This window comes from Balaenoptera borealis (assembly GCF_965194805.1).
Source record: "Balaenoptera borealis genome assembly, chromosome: 9".
In the NCBI taxonomy this organism is placed as follows: domain Eukaryota; kingdom Metazoa; phylum Chordata; class Mammalia; order Artiodactyla; family Balaenopteridae; genus Balaenoptera; species Balaenoptera borealis.
The window spans coordinates 7,440,565-7,455,615 of record NC_138873.1 but is presented as its reverse complement, the minus strand read 5'-3'; the positions used below and the strand labels follow the sequence as shown (position 1 = coordinate 7,455,615).

The following is a 15,051-nucleotide window of genomic DNA, read 5'->3' as shown; positions in this document are numbered from 1 at the left end:
AAGGTGGGCAGCAGGTTTTCAGATGTTGAAAGAGATCCAAGCCGCTTCTACTTTTGGAAGGTCCCAGTAGTATTTTAAATATGAAAAAATGCCAAACAGTGTGATATGACTGTGGTCTACTTTCAATGTTTACAGAAGATGCTCTCAACCAGCCTCCACTTAACCAACGCACCAGTTGCCCAGTGGGCCCCATCCTGCCTTTAAAACACGCTGCCAGGTGCCCACCTGGCAGGGTGGGCATCTGTGGCTGGCAGGCCACTTTCGGGTGTGCCCACCCACTCTGTTCCTACCAGTTGGGTTATATGCTTACCAAGAGTCAGTTGCTTTTATTTCCAAAACGTTTTATACAGCTCTATTTGATTACAGATGATCTAAACTGAGAAATGAATTGGGGGAAAATGGAGCTTTTTTAAAAATTAAGTTGAATGGTTTCAAGGACTTGAAAGAGTTGAATAATTTTTTTTTTAATTTAATTTTATTTATTTTTTATACAGCAGGTTCTTATTAGTTATCTATTTCATACATGTTAATGTATATATGTCAATCCCAAACAATAGCTATTGTTGATTGAGCACCTGCCAAGTGCAGGGCTCGGTGCCAGCTTCTTTACATTTATTCATCATAATCCCTGCAACAAATTTGTAAGGCTGGAATAAGGCCAACACCCATCTCTGCACAATGCTTTGTTGCCTCTTGTTCCATTACAAACTCTCAGTAGGAAAGAGTAGTGAGGAACAGGCAAAAAAAGAGAAATGGAACCCATGGTGTAGTAGTGAAGAACAAATCTGACTCCATATTGGATCTGTTTCTTTAACTTTTGTATTCTGTTGCTTTTGCTACAAGTTAAGAATGTTGCCTATAGCCTGAAATATATAGGATAGCCCATTCTCAAGGCTCTGACCTCTAAAGGTATAACACTTTTCCATTCATATAGAGACCAAAGGTTGCAGAACAGAGAATAACACTTATCTCGTTGGAGGTTTATAGGTACATTGTGACGGGACTTATGTGGCCAGCTGCAAGAGCAAAGGATTCCTATACCAAGAAGTCTGCAGCAACCAACCTCACCCCCTCCCCTTTTAGTATAAAAGAAGCCTGAATTCTAATCAGGGAAGATGGTTCTTTGGGACACTAGTCCACCATCTTCTTGGTTGGCTGGCTTTCTGAATAAAGTCTCTATTCCTTGTCCCAGCAAATCATCTCTTGATTTATTGGCCTGTCCTGCAGGTAGCAGGACTTGAGTTGAATAGTTTTAAAAATTGTCATCAAATCCACTGAGAGCAATCCATTCATATAGTTGATATGAGTTTGAAGGGAGAGGAATCATAAAAATATAAAAGAATTTTACAGACAGATTGATTGGTAGATGTCTCTAGACCTGCTCGACTTCAAAGAGAAGGACATTAATTATCATAGACAAGTCACTAGAGTGTGGTTTATGCAAGAAATGCACCAGATAACTCCTGTTGGCGGCCCCATGTTCAAAGAAAAAAAGCCTCTGCTTTACATCAAAAGGTGCCAATGTAAGCTTCCATTTTCAATGAAAATATAAAATATTTAAGGTATATTTGTGTCATCTTTTATGATTTCCCACTTTAGCCAAGTTTTTAAATTAATCAATCAATTGTCTGGGGAAAGGACTTCTAACACACCTATAGCAGCTACTGCTTTAAACCCAACGTTCTATATAAAGATTGCAGATATATCTTCATTGAGATATATTATTATAGTAGATATATTACACTTATCAAAAAGGTAAACTCAAGGTACTTTGGAGGCCAGGGGTCAGGGGAGACTTTTCAAAGGAGGTGATGCTTGAGCTGAAATTTGGGAGATGAGAAGGAGCCGGAAGAACAGAGGAGGGTCCAGGACGAAGAGGTGTGTGCTTGCCTTGCTGGAGGAGGGGCAGATATAAGCCCAGCACATGAGGTAAGCTTAAATAATGCAGGGCCCTGCAGCAATTGGTGAGTATTTCGATTGTCTTCTAGGGCACTAAAGGTTTGAAGCAGAGAAGTTACAGATCAGCCGCTCTGGTGGCACAGCCAGTGATGATGGCGGCTTAGACCCAAGTGGCAGCAGTGGCCACGGTGGCAAATGTAGAGATGTAACTAATTTGACACTGACCATTCCCAGCAAAACCCTGGCAGGTAATTTAACAGTGGATCAATATTCCACAGTAAAGAAACAAGCACCAAAAAATGACTGACTTTTGACTTTTTACCTCTCTTTTATTTGTATGTACCTGCCAGAGTTTATATAACCTTTTGCTCCTTTCCATCACCTTGAAAACAGGCAACTCTTCAACTATCCAAACTAAGCCTAGCGGTCACCCCCATGGTCCTTCTGGTTAACAATTTACAAAGGACATGTTTAAATGTTAGCATTTTGCAGAGAGTATCCCACCGCCTTTTTAAAAATCTGACGGACAGTGGGTAATCCCATATATCTCTTCCTTTACTATTTGTAAGAACTAGTAACGTCAACAGATAAACTTCAGATGTAATCTGCACTTTAGACTCAAGGATTAGAGCTAAACAGTGGGCTGGAAGTGTGTATAGCAGACGCACAGATAATTAAACCTAAGAAGATGAACCAACGTGTAGATAGAATCCTAACCTAAAAAAACACTTCTCAAAATCTTATTTAGAGTTTTGTGGGGAAACTAGAACGTTGTAAGCCATTGTCAAGAATCAGTGAAATAGGATGTTTCTGGTTGAGTTCAACACCTCTGATACAGAATATTTGGAGAGCAAAACTGTTATCAAAATAGTCTTAATGCCTTGCCAGCAACAGAGAATAGGAAATAGTTTTGAAAGCATCATTATTCACTTAAATCTTCGTACAGACTTAATGAACTTTTACACATCTTAGAAGACATGCAACTTCCGTAGGAATCTAGGCCACCCATGATCCTAAACAACGAAAGATCTAGAGTTTTCAAGGAAACTATGTAAAAATAAAGTAAAAATAAAGATATTTTCTCTATTCAAATGTTACTGCAGATTGAAAACACCTCAGTTTTGCTATTTCTCCAGGCTTCAGACCAAGGACCGTGGTCCCTGCAGAACAAAAAACCAAGATCATAAGAAACCTGTAGACTCTCCCTCTTCTCCTTAAAAATAAAATAAAATTTTCAGTATCTTATTTTCAGGGTCATAGAGGTGGAAGTGATTTTGTAAATCCAATCCCTTCGTTTTTAAACCAAGAGAAATGAAACTTAAAGGGTGAAGTCATATATGCAGGTTGACATAGTGGGTTAGTGGCCAAATCTTCTGACTCCAAATTCAATTTCACTACACCATAGCGCCTCCGTTCGCTGGTCTGATAAATTACACATATTAAACGGGCTGGGGGAGAGAAGGGGGAGGGGAATGGGGAGAAGGAAGAAAACATTGTACGTACTTCTCTTCTCAAATAAAACGACATCCCTCATCCTAAGGACTGGGGAAAACTTGCTGTTTTCAGCCATTATCACACACTGTTGCTCTTTACTGTGATACTGGAATGCCCTGCGGAAGAGAAACAGAAAGCACAACTCTGTTCCTTTATTTAAGGAAAGCAAAGTTTTATTAATAAGGAAGAGACTAAAGATGACTCTCTTGATGAATCAAGGAGCTCAGAATTTGTTACTTCCAATTCAACTTGGCACTGTATCAATGAAGTATCGTCAAAGGATGCAGCAATATGGTAGCTACTCTTGTTTTCTTCTACCTTTACCTTCTCCCCCTCCAAATTTTCTTTTTTTTTTTCCCCTCTGTTTCAACTGCTTTATTCTTTCTTCACTAGTTTTCTTAATGAAGTGCCAGAATATTTGCTTTATGCTGGAAAGAAGCAACTGAGTGCTTTAAACCCATTCCTGAGAGGGTCCACGTGGACTCCTGTAACTTCCCCTTGCCTATGTCTCTGCATTCTACCCCCTTCCCCCTCACACCTCCCTGCCCTGTACCTCAGTCCTGCATGGATGTTGAGCCTGGCATCAAAGCCGTCCATGGCTTCCTTTCCTGCCCCATCTCCTGTGTGAACCTTTGCTTCAGCTGACTTGGTCCTTTCATCGTCCCTCTCACAGGTGCCCAGCCATGCTGCCCTCTGCCTAGAATCCCTCCCGCGTGGTCAGTATTTACCAAGATCTCACCCTTCAAAGCCCAGCTCAGTTCCCACCTCCTCCCCAGGGCTTCCCTGGTCATCTCAACTCTTAGGATTGTTCTTTCCTCTGAATCTTCATAGAGCACGTATTGATTATGTCACTTATCAATGTCTTGCATTGGCTGGTTTTTTTTTAATTTTTATATTTTATCCAGTTTCTGTGACTATACCACAAATTTAAAAGGGCAAGCCCTGGCTTTTGTATCTACACAAAAATCTATCATATATACTGATATATATATATATATATCTCCCCTATGTACTGATCATTGTATCAATGCTTTGTGGCTCCTTAGGGTCTAGGACACTTCCAGTCACATGATCCTCAATAAATATTTATCGACGATAATGTTAAAAACTAGAGCTCAGAACAATAGCTGCCCATGTCATGTGTAAAAATAAATAACTTCCTTTGGGGGCATTTTTCTAAAGGGGACACTAATTAACAAGAAACCGTATGGTTTCAGATACAGAGAGCAAATACAGATTCCAAACTCCAATCCCACGAAATTCCTCTTTCCTCTTAAATCCTATTTTCGTTGATAAATCCCTGAGCAAATTTCTCGTGATCAATGTAATAGCGTCTCAAGCAGCAGGATTTCTGTGTAGGCTCAGTGACCAAGAAAATACCTGCAAATGAAGTCTCTTTCCTCCTCACAGTTTGTTGCACATTCGTCTATGCTTCCTGTCACCAGCAGCTTCCGAGTCAAACTAAACAGGGAAGCTCCCCGGGTATTTACATAGTTATCCAGGGGGTCTCCGAGACCTACAAATGGAAGATAAAAGTGGGACAACTGATAAATGCATCAACACCATTGTTTAATTATCATGAATTTGTAAACTATTCGCTTTGCATCAACGAAGTAAAACTGGCTGCTCCATTGGAAGCAGAATGTGGCTGTGAATAAAAATGTTTAATTAGGAAAACAGTTCCATGAATAGATGGCACTATGTTAAAAGATGGCACTATGTTAAAAGATCAACTGGATTGTTAGGTTAATAGATTAGAACTATTTAACAACTTCCATGTTACTACGTTAATGGGTATGAAACGTTAAATAAGAAAAATTTTGATCTGTTTGCTAGTAATTGCATGTCATGATGGAACAGTAAGAGACAACCAAGGGCAACTTTTGATGTTGATTTGTCCATCCCTGGGTATAAATAGAAACTGGAGGCCACTATTCGATTTCCTACAGTACAAACTTTAGTTGTGCCCTGTCACTTAAACTGATGGGATAAGCATTCTCTGAATGGCTCCACCACAAGATACAAAAACTTTAATGAGTTGATGATGTCAAGAATAAATAAGAGCTGGACTAAATCTTGACCACAATACATGGTCATTTTTATACTGGACTTGGTAGAGTGACACCTCACTATTTATTAAAGAGAAATCATTTTTGCCAAGATGATGACAGCTTTCTGGCATTTCTGAGCAAACTGTACAACAGCAGAGCTTGGGACAAACAATGGCCTTGATTTTCCTCGGACATAAAATCTGAGGCAAAGAGTCTGTTTGAAGGTCGCTCTGCCCCCTTGCTTCTGCAGAGGGTGGCCAGGGGGGCCTCAGCCATGTTCCCACCGCAAGGCTACAAAGAGTACCCCTGAGACATGTGGCACCTGAGACAGCTGTGGCAGCTCTATTCCAAGCCTGGAGACTCAGCCTCTATCCTTTTGGGATGGAACACCAGCCGTTTTCATAGGGTGAGGGGCTAAAAGAGGTTAATTTAATGGAGACAGCAAAGTTTCCTAAAGTTTGCCTAAATGGAATTAGGCAACCTGGCAACTTTGACCACTTTGAGGGGAGGGGTGGAGATCAAAGCCAGGGTGAGCGGGTTGAAGAGTGACCAAGAGAGGCGGTGGGAACAGCATGGGAAGACAAGTCTTTTCAGAAGTCTGGCTGTGAAAGGAGCATTTCCTAGAGGCCATATGAAATCTCAGAAATTTTTTTTTATTTTTTATTGAAATATAGTTGATTTACAATGTTGTGTTACTTTCAGGTGTAGAGCAAAGCGATTCAGTTATACATATATATTCTTTTTTAGATTCTTTTCCATTATAGGTTATTACAAGATATTGAGTAGAGTTCCCTGTGCTATACAGTAGGTCCTTGTTGGTTATGTATTTTATATATAGTAGTGTGTATTTGTTACTCCCAACCTCCTAATTTATCCCTCCCCCCTCTTTCCCCTTTGGTAACCAGAGGTTTGTTTTCTATGTCTGTAAGTCTATTTCTGTTTTGTAAATAAGTTCATTTGTATCATTTTTTTAGATTCCACATATAAGGGATATCATAGGATATTTGTCTCTGTCTGACTTACTTAGTGTGATCATCTCTAGGTCCTCTCAGAAATTTTTGAAGATGAGACATTCTAGAGCATGTTTGGGTACTGATGAAAATTATCTAGTAGGAAGGGTCATGAAGGGTCAGATCTTCATTCTCAGAAGGGCCATCCCTTACCACCTGAAAACACACACGCCACAAGGGCGTGATGCACTTTCCTAGATTAGGACAAAACTATTTCCAGAGCCCTGCCTCTGCTCTTCCTTCCTCGACCTGAGATTCTCCAAACTGGAAGGATGGATGGTTCCATCCTTGAATAGGAAGTTGACTGATGTAGTTTAATACACCAAAACAGCACCTGATACGTGTATCAAGAGATTATAGAGAAATAGATATGTTAGACCCATACCCAGGTCTTCATCCTGTATTTATCTCCCAATTTGCGCTCTCATTTCCAGGAAGAGTTGTGCTTTGGTAAATTCTATAGATCAGGATGCGACTTTAAAAACAAACACAAGAACTCTATAAAGTATATCCTATAAAGACTGAAATTAGATCTTTTGAAGAGTTCTTAGAAAGTAGAGCAGGCTGGGGTGTAAATGATATCAAAACAAGAAAAATTCCATTTTTATCACCCTTTAATTATGTTATGTTAGTATGTTTCATAGCATATAGCTGCTGAGACCCACCTTAGGAGCTGATACACCAAAGAAATATCCCAAAAGAGAATAAATTTTTTTCTTTTTACTTTGAAAAGTTTTCCCCCAATAATTTCTTTCTTTAATTCCAGGGATCATGTGACAATGTGGTGTAATACACTTTATTTACTGGCCAAGAAATATTAGACAAATTTTTTTAGTAACAAAAGTATTTTTATATTCTATGCTGAATGTAGATGTATATTGGTACCAAAACAAGTATATTTTATTAATAACGTGGGTTTGTTTTTTTTTAAATCACGGTAGTGTGTATATGTACACCCATGCTTGTGTGTTTGAAAGAAAAGACTTTGTGGTTTGTGAAATGCAAACTGCTTATCCACCTCTCACTGAGAACAGCTGTAAAAGGAGATTTTTTTTCCTCTCCCTGGTCATTTCAGTGCACTGGAGAGATGAAACACTTCCACGGAAAGACAGAGTAAATGCCTTCCTTTCAAAAAGAGCTTATGCACGTCTTCTTCCCCCTAGGTTGGGGAAGACGTATGTTAATCCTGCTGCAGAGAAGTCTGTTCTAACATTTGGGTGTGCCCCACTGTATCCAGAGTTCCAGGTCCTGCTTCCCATGGACTAAAATAGAGTGTGCACAAAAAAATAAAAAATAAAATAATAATAAAATAGAGTGTGCACCCCTGCGCCACTCCCCACAACCATTTCCCATGAAAACCTCTTTATGCAACCTTCTGCTGTTTTTTCTTTGATATTTCTTTAGATGGCTCCACTAAATTCAAATGTATTTGACTCTAATTTAAAGTACAGCTCGTAAAATTTTATCTGGCTACTTATAAATTGAATTTCAAGTATCTATGCATTGTTTATATGAAGAACCACTAACATACTGTATGATTCCGCTTATAAGAAATGTCCAAAACAGGCAAATCAGAGACAGAAAGTAGATTAGTGATCGCCAGGGGCTGGGTGGGGATGGAGGTTGGGGAGAGGGGAGAAGAGGAGTTGGAGGTGACAGCTAAGGGGTGTGGAGTTTATTTGGGGGGTAATAAAAGTGTTCTAAAAGGTATTGTGATAGTTGCATAACCCTGAATACTGAAAACCTTTGGATGGATTGTATGCTTTAAATGGATGAATTGTATAGTATGTGAATTATATCTCAATAAAGCTGTCAAAAAAAAAAAAAAAAAGAACTACGAAGACATGCTTAGAATATTTTAACAAAGGTTTAAACAAAGTTGAAAAAGTGAGAAGAAGCATCTGATTCCTTCTCGGAAAGCCCTGGCTAAAGTCCTGGTTTCTGGGAATTTGGTCAATAGGCAAATAACGTGATTTTCCTAAGGACAGATTTCCTCATCTATAAAATGGGTATAAATCTACTACAATACCTACGGTATCAGCTAAATAAGCTGGACTTAGTAAAGGACGCACACATATGCATGTACGAATAAAAATGTGCCCGGCCTACCTCAGGTACTCAGTGGAGATTTGTTGAATTATTGTATGGACATCATCCTGCAAATCGATGCCTGTGATTTCTCCAGGCATAAGAAGCAAACTTATACATATGGAAAGCCTTCCTTAAGTCATAACAAACAGAGAACAGGTTAACACAACCACAGACTGGTCAAAGAATATGGTCGGAGATATTTCATTGTTTATATTTGAAAGTCAGAAAAATATGACACCTTAACAAAAATGGTCTACATTAACCAAACTGAGAACCAGGCAAAGAGACTAACAACTTCTGGGGTTGTTAGCTATCTGGGCTATTTTTTTTTCTAACTAAAATAACCATCACGTGGGCTCCATCTTTTAGACTGAAAACGTCATTCATTATTTTCTCTGCCCACTTGTCTCCAGTATTCCCATGAAGGAAACGAAACATTTCTTGAAGATTTCCTCATTCTTAGATTGTGACCTGGGAATCTCACAAGTCAAAAGCTAAATTCAACAAGTTGCACATGAAACCATCATGGATCTATTTTTAATACATTGTTAGGAAAAAAATACATTGATTAAAGTGAAAACAATCTCTATATCTTACCTGATTTCAGAAATAAAAGAAGTAGAAGGACCACCTCCTTATGTTCCATCTTGGGACTGGCCAGCAGTGTCCGGAAAACAGTGCGTCCCAATTCCAAGATGTTATTGACTTACATGAGAGGAAATGCACCCACAAACAAGATAATCACATGGAGTTAATTATTCTCTTGGAGGCCCATTGCCACTGTGCTCTGAAGTGTTCAAACATTACCTTGACTGGAGGATCTTACAAAATGTTTGAGAGCGGAGTCTGCAATAGATGCTGGGAAGTGGTGGAGACTGCCCGCCCCCTCGGCTGCCCCACACTGCCTCCTGCTTCCCTGCTTGCCCCCAGCCCATCATCTTTCCCACTTACTCTTCTTTCCTTCCCTCTTATTTCACTCTCTTTCTTTTGGGTGAAAAACAAAATTACAACAATAGCTAACATTTGCTGAGGACTTTTCTATGCCAGACCTTCCGCATAGTTCATCCAACCTTCCAAACAGGCAATATTATTATCATCCCCACTTCAGATGAGGCGACTCAGGCTGAGAAAGTTTAACTTTCCCAAGGTCACTTAGCTCACAAGGGATGAAGCCAATGGACAAAATCTATTTGGCCTCAGATTACAGACTAAAGCTAGAGCATCACTATTAACATCTCCACATCGTACCTGTGTAGAAATCACTACGTAAGTTACAATATTTCATTATTATCAAACTTTATGTCCAATGGACTCATATGGTTTCCATGATTATAGATGATGTTATAAAATGTCAATCTTTTCCCCCAGTGAATTCACAGTGCATTATAGTCTCATCCTCATTAAATGAAGCAAGAGTGGGGAAATTAAGTTTAAAGAATGTCTTGATTTTAATTGTTGATTCTGTACTTTGCCCTGGCTTAAGGTTAGAATGACCAGGTAGTACATGCTTTAAAACTCTTACATCAGTGTTCAATAATATTCAGGAATTGGTTCTATTTTAATTGTGAAAGAAGAACTCAAAACACTCCTCTCTCCATGCTACGAAATTCCTTTCTACAAATTAACCAGCAAAACGTAGAGGTGGGCACCAATCGTCTTGGATGGACCCTCCTGCAGAATTGCCTGGGGTTGAAGTACTGTGTGTGCAGAATTCACAAGAACAGAATGTGCTGGAGAGCAAGATGGTAGCACCATCATGAGGGGCTGGGAAGACCTGGCACATTTCCTGTTTTTCCACCATGTCCCAGCTTTCTCCCCTCCCTCTCACCTAGTGGCCCAGTTTATTCAAGGGGACACAAGGTGGAAGCAAGTTGAGAAATCAGCCTTGGGAAGACTTTTTGTCTTAACATATCTGAAATGTCTCTTAGGGGAATTATGTTGGTGTGTTTCAGAAAATACTTTGGGGGAGAAAACAGACTCTGGTATTACATGATGTTGCCACTACACATTTACTACCACTTAAAATACTTTAGTACTACCTCATGGATAAGGCACCTCAGGAACAATGCTATCAGAAATTCTACATCTGCATAAATGTCTTTTTCCTGTTTTGTTTTTTTGATATGGATGGTAGTGGTATGCCTTTTGCCCCCTTTCCTCTTGGAAGCTTCTAGAATATATTTGGTTCTACAAATGTTATTTTGTTTAATTTATTTTATTTTATTTATTTTATTTTTGGCTGCATTGGGTCTTTGTTGCTGCACGCGGGCTTTCTCTAGCTGCGGCCAGCGGGGGATACTCTTCCTTGTGGTACGTGGGCTTCTCATTGCAGTGGCTTCTCTTGTTGTGGAGCACGGGCTCTAGGCACGCAGGCTTCAGTAGTTGCAGCATGCGGGCTCAGTAGCTGTGGCTCGCGGCTCTAGAGCGCAGGTTCGCTAGTTGTGGCGCACGGGCTTAGCTGCTCCACGGCATGTGGGATCTTCCCAGACCAGGGGAAGATCGGACCTGTGTCCCCTGCATTGGCAGGCGGATTCTTAACCACTGTGCCACCAGGGAAGCCCCTACAAATGTTATTTTGTGAATGAGGTTGCCCTCCAATGTCCTTCTGACTATGTATTCTTCACCACCTTCTCAATACATCAGCATCACGAGAACACAGGTAAACACAAAGCAGCGTTTAGCTATTGTGCCCCCTATTCTGTCGTGTGTAAAGAGAAGAGGAAAGAGGAATGTGTTGTTTAGGTGTAGACAGTGTGGATGGACACAGACTCCCATTACGGCACTGCCCTACAGGGTTCAGCTTCATAGGTGCAGGGTAGGCACAAAGTGATGGACTATTCTAGATCGTACGTAGGAATCCCACACTGGCACTCTCGGAGGGGTGTTGGGCAGTGGTTTTGCCCAAGGCTGTAAAGACAATTAATTCAATATACGTCATTTTCTATTTGAAAGAATGGCAGAAGCTGAGGAAAGAGATAAAGAAAAAGATCATCTCGGTATAGTGTTAGCAGGTTGAAAAAATTCCGAGATGTGTATTCTCTTTGAGTTCAATTCATTAAATATTTATTGACCAAATAGTAGGTGTTAGATTCTTCTAGGATTAGAGAAAAGGTACAAATCACAATCCCTACCTTCCCCCAGCCTCCACCTGAAGGAACTGCAGGAAACTTTTGCACCTGAGATGCGTAGAGTCTGCTGCTGCACTTGTAGTGGGTGTTTGGGTTGTGGGGGAGGGGGCGGGGGGGGGGGTAAGGACACCAAAATAAGAGAGAGGCTCTTCCCAGCATGGGGCCTGCAACCAAGATCCACTCAGGACTCAGGTTCCCACAGGAAGGGAAGAATGAGCTACTTCCTCCCCTCCCAGCATTGAAGTGGTGAATTCCTTGCAAGCACCTTGAACACAAGGTAAGGCCAAGCTCACCAGGGGAGTGGAGTAGAAGCCCCTTTGGTCTCACTGGCACCCACCCTGCAGATGAGGTGGAAGCTGTGGCCAGGTGACATCTTCCCAGGTGAGATTGCGTGGACCTCACGTTGCTGGCCTGATGTCAGCACCTGTCACCTTTCCCCCACTGACTTCCCACCTTCCTGCAGCCCTAGCTCTTCTCAGCCCAGGCTCTGCCATCTGGGAACTGTCATTCTAAGGCAGCTCGTTTCTTTTTTTTTAATTTTTTAAAAATTTACTTTATTGAAATATAGTTAATTTACAATGTTATGTTAATTTCTACTATACAGCAAGTCATTTCTTTATCATGAACGTCTCTGAATCTTCCCCGCAAAGACCATGTCATTTCAAAACAAAACAGCACAAAATTAATTCATCTGTTAAGGGCTCAAAGTATGCCTTCATCGTTGCAAAGGTTCATAGCAAGTTTATCTTTGTCCTCAATGCCAATTTGCAGATTGCTTTCACTGTGTGAGTTTATTAGGGCATATCATCTAGGAACCGTGTTCTCATTCATCTGAAGGTGGTGTTCCTTTCTTTATTGGACCTTTTCCTCAGGTTTGTTAGCCTTTGTTCCTCAGTCTCTGGGACCATGGAATGAGATCCTTATAAGCCCTCAGCTGGTAAGTGAAGAGATAGCAGGGCTGCTCAGTGAGCACAGGAGTTAAAATGTAACCCGCACAGGAGCACCTTCTAACCAACACCTGACTGACTAATTCAGGGGTCAGCAAGGCGGTATTTTTTCTTAATTGATAGTGCTTACAGAAATCGAGATGTTTACTCGTTTTGAAAAAGAAGTAGTCTTCATTGGACATCTCATTAGACTTGTTATATGCTTACGAAAAATATCAGCAAAGAAGACAGTAACTCCCTGATAATTTACCAGCCCACTCTGAGTCGGCACTAGAAGCCCCCAAAATCCAGGCAAGTATCCTCTCACCTCTGAGGTCCAGAGAGAAAACAGATCATCTTTTCCATCTCTAAAACTCATTATTCTCTAAGGTAATTATGACAAAAGTCTTTTTTCACAGTATTTGGAGAGACAAGACATGTAGAAAATATTAAAATCTTTTAAGAAAAAAAATGAGTGCATATAAAAACCGGTGAAATCTGAGCAAGTTCTGTGGACTAGCTCATTACATTGTACCAAAGGCAATTCCTGGTATTGATAATGAACTGTAGTTATGTAAGATGTTACCTCTGGGTGAGACTGCGTAGCTGGGTGATTGTTAGACCAGACCCCTCAGTACTATTTTTGTAACTTCTTGAGTGTTTATAATTATTTCAAAATAAAAAGTAAAAATGTTTATGTCTATATTTTATATATTTAAATATATGTGTATATTTGGATATGTTTGAATATTTGTATATACATATGTATATATTTGGGTATGTGTGTTTGTATTTGGATATATGTGTACATATTTGGATATATGCCTATATTTATATATATAAGCATATATATTTGGATATGCCTGTATATATTTGGATATGTGGATATATATGTATATATTTGGAGATGTGTGTATTTGGATATATATGTATATATTTAGATATGTGTGTTTGTATTTGATATATGTGTATATATTTGGATATATGTGTATATATTTGGATATGTGTGTACATATTTGGATATGTGTGTATACATTTAAGAGGACCCAGGATGACGTAAACGCTTCCATAATACTAAAGAGAACTCCCTGAGCACAGAAACTTGCCCAGGGAGAGTCAAAAGTTACAGAATTTCTCAATCGGGGAGCCTAAGCCAACCTTTGGCTGATTTCTGGGAGCTCACGAGTAGTGTGAGTGGGATGGGAGAGGCCCTCTCGCCCGCCTCCGCGCCCCCCTCCCCAGCCCAGACAGTTCTTCAGGCCTGATTGACGCCACGGGCTCAACAGCCGCTCCTACACGTCGACCTGAAAGCCAGGGGCTGGAGGAGCCCAGGCCTGCCCGGGCCTCCCGGGTGCTCGGGGGAGACCCACCATCTCTGCACGCAGGTGAAACACCAGCCAACAGAGGCCCCCGCATCACAACTGGACCCCAAGAAACGACCCCTCCCTCATCTCCTGCTCATCCGCTGCCACACCCGCCTCCGGCGGTGGAGGCAGCCGAAGGTCCCCGAGGGACGCATGGGGTTGGCGGCGGGACGGACGGGCAGAGTTTCACGGAAGGTGAGCACCGGTCCGGGCACCGTCCTTCAGCAGACGCCTCTTCCGTGCCTGCAGGGCGCCTAGCGCTACGCTGAGCGCCGAGCAGACACGAGGACGCTCTCCCCGCCCTCCGCGAGTTGCCCACGTGACCGGGTGGGGGCGGGGCGCGTCCGCAAGTCGGGCTGCGAGGCGGCGCGGCCAGGCCGTCGCGGAGCACAGGGACACGCCCTCGGCTGGAGGAGTGAGGACACGCTTCCCGGGGAGGTGACATCGACCCTAGATGACAGGCAGGAGGGGTGAGAAACAGGAGAAGTGTGTTCTGAGCAGAAAGAATGAATGTGCGAAATCGCAGAGGCAAGGGTTCCATCCAGGCGATTGAAAGTCGTTCAGGCTGAAATCGGAAATGATGGAGAAGAGACCGAATCCCATCGGCACTGCGGCGAGAACGGCAGGGACCCTTGAAGGGTTTTAAAATGGAAGAGTGGCCTCATCTTTCTGCCTGAAGTGTGGTGAGGAGATCATAAGAAGCACGGAGGAAGGAGGTGACGGATGAGAGGGGTCTGAAAGGAGGCAATGGGGACAGAAAACAGGACTGGATTAGGGAGATGGTCAGAAAGGAGAGCTGACAGGATTTTGTGACTGAACCTGGTGAGTGAAATCAAGGCTGGGGCCGGCATTTATGTCTTGGGTATATGGTAGAGGGCGGTATCTTCATTGAGAAGGAACAGAGGAAAGAGTAAGATGAGTTTGCTTGGAGACATGTTATGTTTGGGAACTTGTGAAAGTCCCCAGTTGCCCAGAAGGCAATTGGATATTTGGGTCTGGAGCAGGCGTTGGCAAACTGTAGCCCATCCGGCAGCCTCCTGGTTTTGTAAATAAAGTTTTATTGGCACATAGACTGGCCTGTTCATTTA

General features: G+C 41.6%; 1 protein-coding gene across 1 annotated transcript in view; it reads right to left on the bottom strand.

The window, feature by feature from the left end:
* The window catches only part of PLG (plasminogen), a 42,467-nt gene extending 33,180 nt beyond the window's left edge, over positions 1-9,287 (bottom strand). Inside the window, exons 1-3 of the mRNA XM_082404537.1 lie at positions 9,143-9,287; positions 4,774-4,909; positions 3,403-3,509 (exon numbers count right to left, since the gene is read on the bottom strand). Of these exons, the coding sequence (XP_082260663.1) occupies positions 3,403-3,509; positions 4,774-4,909; positions 9,143-9,191 (292 nt within the window). The 5' untranslated portion in view covers positions 9,192-9,287. The remainder of the gene's footprint in view (positions 1-3,402; positions 3,510-4,773; positions 4,910-9,142) is intronic.
* Between the last annotated feature and the right edge of the window lie 5,764 nt (positions 9,288-15,051).